We start from the raw sequence: 6,411 nt of genomic DNA, 5'->3' as shown, positions 1-6,411 counted from the left end.
TGTGTGTGTGTGTGTGTGTGTGTGTGTGTGTGTGTGTGTGTGTGTGTGTGTGTGTGTGTGTGTGTATGTGTATGTGTATGTGTGTGTATGTGTATGTGTGTGTGTGTATATGTGTGTGTATGTATGTATGTATGTATGTATGTATGTATGTATGAATGTATGTATGTATATGTATACGTGTGTGTATATGTATAATGTATGTATCTGTGTGTCTGTATGCAGGACATTTTTATCTAAGCATAAAATTTTGCGTCAGATCTTTTAGAAATTTCCAAATTTAAAATATTTTTCAGCAAGAAATATTTACTTTAGGTATGCATCATACGTTTCATCTGCACGCTTTTATCGATTTCTAGAAAAAACTAAAAAACGTTTCCTGTTTAAGACGTTATTGTTGTTCGTTAAAAACTGTTCCACGTGAACATTAAATTTACGTGGGCAGTATTTAGTCTGTACAGTATATAATGATGTATTTCATATAATACTTACGTAAATATTTCGAAAGTTATTTGACTTGACAATAGAGATTAGTTATTAAATAAAGATGATAGTAATGCTTACGTAACATACACTGTATGATGTGAAATAATAATGTAACATAAAAGTGACAAAGTGGAGTGATGGATAATCACCTTTAATAGTATTAGGTGAAAACATTCAATAAGCAATCGATAACAAAACTACTCGATTATTCGTTGTCACATTCTCTTTTTCTTTTTTTAAGAAGCAAACTTGATTTGAGCAGCAGGCTTTGATGATTCCCGCATATCTTGTCTATCGACATTATCAGAAGAGAAGAGCACCGGTAACAATGGAAGCTTTGGACGATATGACTATTCATTCTTCATTCATCACACGTGTCAGTAACAATTCCATTACGTTTTATATATGAATGTAACAGTTTCCTCATTTAATCGTCGTTTTCTGCCTCGCTTCAGTAAGCCAGTTTCATGCAGGACTGACTGAGGATTGCATTTCGTCGTCAAAAAGTAACTAATCTGTTTTACGAAATGTTTTTACGTTAACAAATACAGTTGAGGCGACTGACGTAGTATTGTTGACGTGTATTGTTTTAAAAAAGTGAATAACATAGTGGGGTGACGTTGCAGTTTTTTCATAGATGCCTTGATTTCTTTATCCATGTGCGGTTTTTAAAACACCCTTCCAGTGAAGAAAGGATAATATTGACTAGTCTCTTTTTTTTTGAAAATAAATCTGGTCATAAATTGTACACCTTCAGGAGGCTTTTACGCTTCAAGGAGTTGCAGCAAAACGAGTTATAGAAGGTGAAGAGACAGAAGATTGTTATATCAGTGGGAAATTATCGTTAATTGAGAAAGTTTGTACAGTTTGTCTCGCATTCATTTGATTGTTGCTTTCCGAACTGAAAGTTATTTTTATCAATACATATAGAGTTTCCAAAAACTCAGAAATTCAAGAATTTTGGTTTCTGGATTTTCATTCCCAAAAATCCATTATTTGCAGCCTTGTGGTGTGATGATTGAGTGGATTCCTATGGAGGAAGATGGTTGGGTTCTTGCAGCAGAAGATGACAGTGAAAATCTTTCAACATCGTCAGATAGTGGCGAATCACGTCGAGATTATATAAATAAACTAAAATTTTCGGTTGATATTAAAGATTTGCGATCATTCCAGTGCGTTGAGCCAAAGAAAGGTGACTTTTCTTTTTTCAAAGTGTGTCAGTTCTGCTTTTAGGCCAAACTTCTTAAAGTTGAAAATATTTTATTTAACTTTTTCCCTTATCTGTGCTATCAGTAAGATGTCGATTGTCACTTGATGAAAAGTCCTGGTTTATATCTAATTCCTATAAATTACTGTATTTATTGCAGTGTATTAGGAAGTTTTTTCAACACAACTTTTTTTGGATCGACAATAGAGCAGTTGATAGAAAATTAAAATTTTTTATGATCTACTCAAGTAAGTTTGCCCTTGCTTTCTTATACAGTGTGACTAATTTTTGAAGGATATCCTTGGGTACGCTTTATTGGCAAGGATGGTTCGGGCTATACACCACTGTATTTTCGTCAAGGTGGAATATCTTCTTTTACTGATAACTTGCAAAGGTAACACTTTCTTAATCATTTATAGCTTCCACACATTCATTTTCTTTTCCATAATTTTCAGATATGCCACACTGAAGCGTTCAGCTCGAGAAGCGAATTTGGTACTATTCACAGATGAGCGCCTTGAAGCTTTGGAACAGTCCGTCTCGATTTTGGACTTAAACAGCGACTTCTTTTCTGTAATTTCATATTTTATAACCTTATCACCTTTAGTATTATGAACGAATAACATTCTGAGCTCAAGCATCTCTACACCTAGCTTCTTGTTATAGCGTATGATGGCACAACCGTATGCAACAGCAATGACAGGACTTGGAAAAGTAGCAACATTTGTTCAGGAACAGGTGCATTTAGAAGTGATTTTCCACTGTGTTAAATATATTTTATATCAAAAAAGCTTCCTTATATCCTTCTAATTAGTTTGATTTCCTGAAATATTGTTCTTGTCTTGCTTTTTTCTTGCTATTCATAACCACTCTTAAATTAAGAGTGGTTATGATTCTCTTATGTGGTAATCATTTGAGTTATGGACATATATTGCAAACTACAAGCGCAACTAAATGGAAATTATAATGATAAGACAAGAAAATCTCGTTTAAATCATAATTTTGATTTCCATGGTGAGTTATCTATTTTAAAGGTTATACCTTCTATACTGGAATCAGATGCAGTGAGCGCAGAAGAAAAAATCAGAGCAATGAGGGAGTTGAAAGAAAAAGAAGATGAAGCAGCAGGCATTTTAAGGTATGTCTGTTTTTTTTTTATGTTTTTTTTTTCATTTTAAAGTACGTATTTTTTTCACAAAATATGTTCGTTTTTTCATTTATGTTTGAAACTTCATTTTAAATTCATTGATTTTGCAGGTCGCATGATGATGTGGAGTTTGAACTTATTACACATTTAGAATTACCACAACGTCCAGAATTCACAAGGGAACAACCACTCACTGAAGCACTCTGGCAAAAGTATAAGTAAGCAAAACTCGCATGATTCGTTCCCCAAAAGCTGCTTTTATTTCTGAATCTTCGACTTTTATTGAAAATGAAGATATTTAGAATACCTGACGGCTCGATCAAAGATATCCATTCATTAAAAGTATTGATCTTTCGTGGTGGTTTGGACCCGTCATTAAGGAAGGAAGCATGGAAGTATCTTCTAGGTGTATATGACTGGAAGAAATCCTCTGCTGAAAATGAGGCTGTAATAATTAAAGTTTCTTGTTCTTGACTTATTCATTATTGAACCAATTTTTTGCATTTTTATTCAATTTCTGGGATTTGCAAGAAAAATTCGTTAATTTTCAATAAATCCTTCCCATTTCTTTTCCGTTTATAAAACTATTTTTAAGATACACAAAATGCTTTCCGAGGATTACTATCGTATGAAGCTACAATGGAAAACGATAAGCAAAGATCAAGAAAGTAGATTTAGTGAATTTGCTGCTCGAAAGGCTTTAATTGGTACCTTATGAACCAATTCATCATAAATTGCATCGTTAGGTTAGCTTTTAAATTTTCATCCTTTCAGCTTGACCTTTTACATTATTTTCAGATAAGGATGTGTCACGAACAGATCGTACGCATGCTTTCTTTGGCGGTTGTGACAATGGTAATCTCATACTTCTCAATGACATTTTGATGACGTACTGTATGTACAACTTTGACCTCGGTTAGTCTATCTTAGCGCATATTTCTATATTTATGCTTTTCCTTCCACTATTGATCCTTTCAAAAAAAAACGAAAACGTAGTCATTGTTCTCTCCGACTCCAGGGATTCCACGAAATTTATAAAGAAAAAGCTGTAAGGGATGAAAATCCTTAATAACGAGCAAAAGTTCTAATGTGGGAATCAGTTTACTTACATTTTAGGTTATGTACAGGGAATGAGTGATTTTCTTTCTCCTTTGCTTGTCGTACTGCAGAATGAAGTTCATGCCTTTTGGGCTTTTGTTGGATTGTTAAAAAGAGTGGTAAGATTTTGTTGTCAATTTTTGAATAAATGATTACAGTTATATTTAATCCGTTATCGATTCTAGGATACAAGCACAAAACAGTTGAATAATTATGGTTTTCTTTAGCTTTTCAATATTTTCCACAATCCCACCTTATTTCCGACTGTCCGAGTTTTGTAGCTATATAGTTTTCTTGATCAAATAATTATTTTATGTTAAATTATTTCATAATTTATCTCTGTGTAATGATAAAATAGTAAACGGAAATCAGAATCCTACCACCATTGTCGAACACTAACATTTTCCAATTGTAGTCATTTAACTGAAATGTTTAGTTTCATCACAAATTTGATATTTGTAGCACAGAAATTTCGAATTGGATCAATCTGCTATTAAAAAGCAACTGATGGATTTGCGTGACCTCCTTATGGTTGTTAATCCGAGATTAGCCAATTATTTAGGTTTATTATTTCGATGAGTTTTAGTACTTTTATATTGCAAAGATTGCTGTCGTTCGCATGATTATTCATTTTAAACTGTTTTCACTTGTTGAAAGCGAGCTTTTTTTTCAGATATATTCATTCATTTTCATGTAATTTTTTTGCAGAAAGTCACAATTCCGATGACATGTACTTCTGTTTTCGCTGGGTGTTAGTTGTCTTCAAACGAGAGTTTTGCTTTGATGATATTATGCGGTTATGGGAGGTTAATGCTTACAATTCGTTCTCTTATGTATTTTAAATGTCTTTAATATATTTTACATATATCTTTAATATATTTTACATATATTAAACACAACTTATTTATTTAGGTTTTATGGACCGATTTACCATGCTCGAATTTCCATCTCTTAATCTGTGTTGCGATCCTTGATCAACAGATGAATTTCATCATTGAAAATAAGTTTGGTTTAACAGAAATCCTCAAGGCTAGTTTTAATAATGAATTCAATAAACTGTGGTAATAGACCATATTAGGTCAGAAAGATTAATAGATCTCTTGAAAAAAGAAAAGAAAATTTTCAATTAAACCGTCTGACAGCACTCTACTGTCATAAAAATTTGTTGCTCTGGCGTTTTATAATCTTAACGAATTTTGAAAAATTATCAGGAATGTTATTGGGAAATATTTAGCTTCTTTCTATTATTACAGCATGTGAACGATCTATCGATGCATATTGATTTGAATGATACGTTAACTTCAGCGGAAGCTATATTTCATCAACTTGCGGCTAGTCAAGACAAACTTCCAATTCACGTCTGTAAAATTCTATCACTGGGTGATTCTTCTGATTCCAGCAAAGGATGAAAATAATATTCAAATCGAAATATTTGTTGACGTAAGCATTATATCCATAAACGCTGCGGAAATGCACATCTGTCTTTGGTGCTTTTGAACACTGAGTAGTACGTTATAAGGTACTACTTTAACTAACATTTCTCTTGTTTTATTTATCTGATAACTTTAGGTCACTCATTAGTGTATGGTCAGCCTCATGAACATCACAGTGATTGCTCAGGCTTCTGAATATGAATTAGTACTGTCGAGATCTTGCTGCATTCAGAGTGTAAATTGTCCAAATCCATCTTTCTGCAGAGCATAGCTGTTAATAATGATTTTTTTATGTGTTGAAAATGTAACGAACCCCTATCACTTAATCCATTTTCTAAAAGAGAGGTTTGAATGGTGGATATGATACTTCAAAATTTATCCTACTTCATTGGGAGTTTGTTACATGACAAACTTTTTAGTCCTATTCATTTGTTTATAAAGTAGGGCAAATTTAGAAATCATATATCTCACTGCATATTTTACTATAGTATTTCGTATGCCTCAAGATTTTTAAAGGGATCTTTTAATACGCAAGAGAAAATAAAACTTCCGTAAAAAATCCCATAAAACTCCCGTAAAAAATCCATCGTACTTTGAGAAGAGTAATATCCAACCAGGCTAATACATGAGTATTATGAGAAAAAATTTCTGTGATGTACTTTTAGTTTCGAATAACTAAAACCTTTGAATAGCTCTCTACCTTATTTTTACAGAGTATTTTATACGTTGAAGTTTATGCTTCAAATTTATATATTATAATTTCATTCATTTTAGTTTCCGTTCATTCATTTTAGTTTCCTCTGTTGGGAGCTTCAGCCCAAACTTCCCTCCGTCTGTTTCCGGGTTCCTAATACCACTTCTTGATATATCAATATTAAAGTTATAGTGTTCACATTTCAGTAATATATTTAATTTTCCCGTGCACTGATTTCCTATTCGAACCTGTGTCACATTATCACGTTTTTCAAATAATTGTATGTTGTGTTTTCCAATATTTGTTCGACAGTTCTGGTTCAATATTGTTATGTTTTCCACGCATATAC

At 32.7% G+C, this 6,411-nt stretch overlaps 1 protein-coding gene across 1 annotated transcript; it reads left to right on the top strand.

The window, feature by feature from the left end:
• Nucleotides 1–718: 718 nt before the first annotated feature.
• Nucleotides 719–5,420, top strand: LOAG_11612 (TBC domain-containing protein). The gene is made up of 16 exons (XM_020448383.1): nucleotides 719–859; nucleotides 1,241–1,339; nucleotides 1,486–1,675; nucleotides 1,985–2,084; nucleotides 2,146–2,263; nucleotides 2,357–2,428; nucleotides 2,725–2,828; nucleotides 2,948–3,055; nucleotides 3,140–3,284; nucleotides 3,433–3,544; nucleotides 3,636–3,752; nucleotides 3,954–4,054; nucleotides 4,398–4,497; nucleotides 4,644–4,741; nucleotides 4,848–4,964; nucleotides 5,189–5,420. Exons 1-16 carry the CDS (start codon nucleotides 755–757, stop codon nucleotides 5,342–5,344), a joined length of 1,842 nt encoding a protein of 613 aa, XP_020301468.1. The 5' UTR covers nucleotides 719–754; the 3' UTR covers nucleotides 5,345–5,420.
• Nucleotides 5,421–6,411: the final 991 nt, after the last annotated feature.

Source organism: Loa loa (assembly GCF_000183805.2).
Source record: "Loa loa unplaced genomic scaffold supercont3.24, whole genome shotgun sequence".
NCBI classification, from domain to species: domain Eukaryota; kingdom Metazoa; phylum Nematoda; class Chromadorea; order Rhabditida; family Onchocercidae; genus Loa; species Loa loa.
Note: the sequence above shows the minus strand (reverse complement) of the source record. Positions and strands in the feature narration are given on the sequence as shown.

Bases quoted from the DNA above. Each gene is read 5' to 3' on its own strand.
- LOAG_11612 (XM_020448383.1), top strand. From the start codon at position 755: ATGATTCCCGCATATCTTGTCTATCGACATTATCAGAAGAGAAGAGCA. The intron at 3,285-3,432 runs GTAATAATTAAA...ACTATTTTTAAG, and splicing joins CCTCTGCTGAAAATGAGGCT to ATACACAAAATGCTTTCCGA. The intron at 4,498-4,643 runs GTTTATTATTTC...ATTTTTTTGCAG, and splicing joins GAGATTAGCCAATTATTTAG to AAAGTCACAATTCCGATGAC.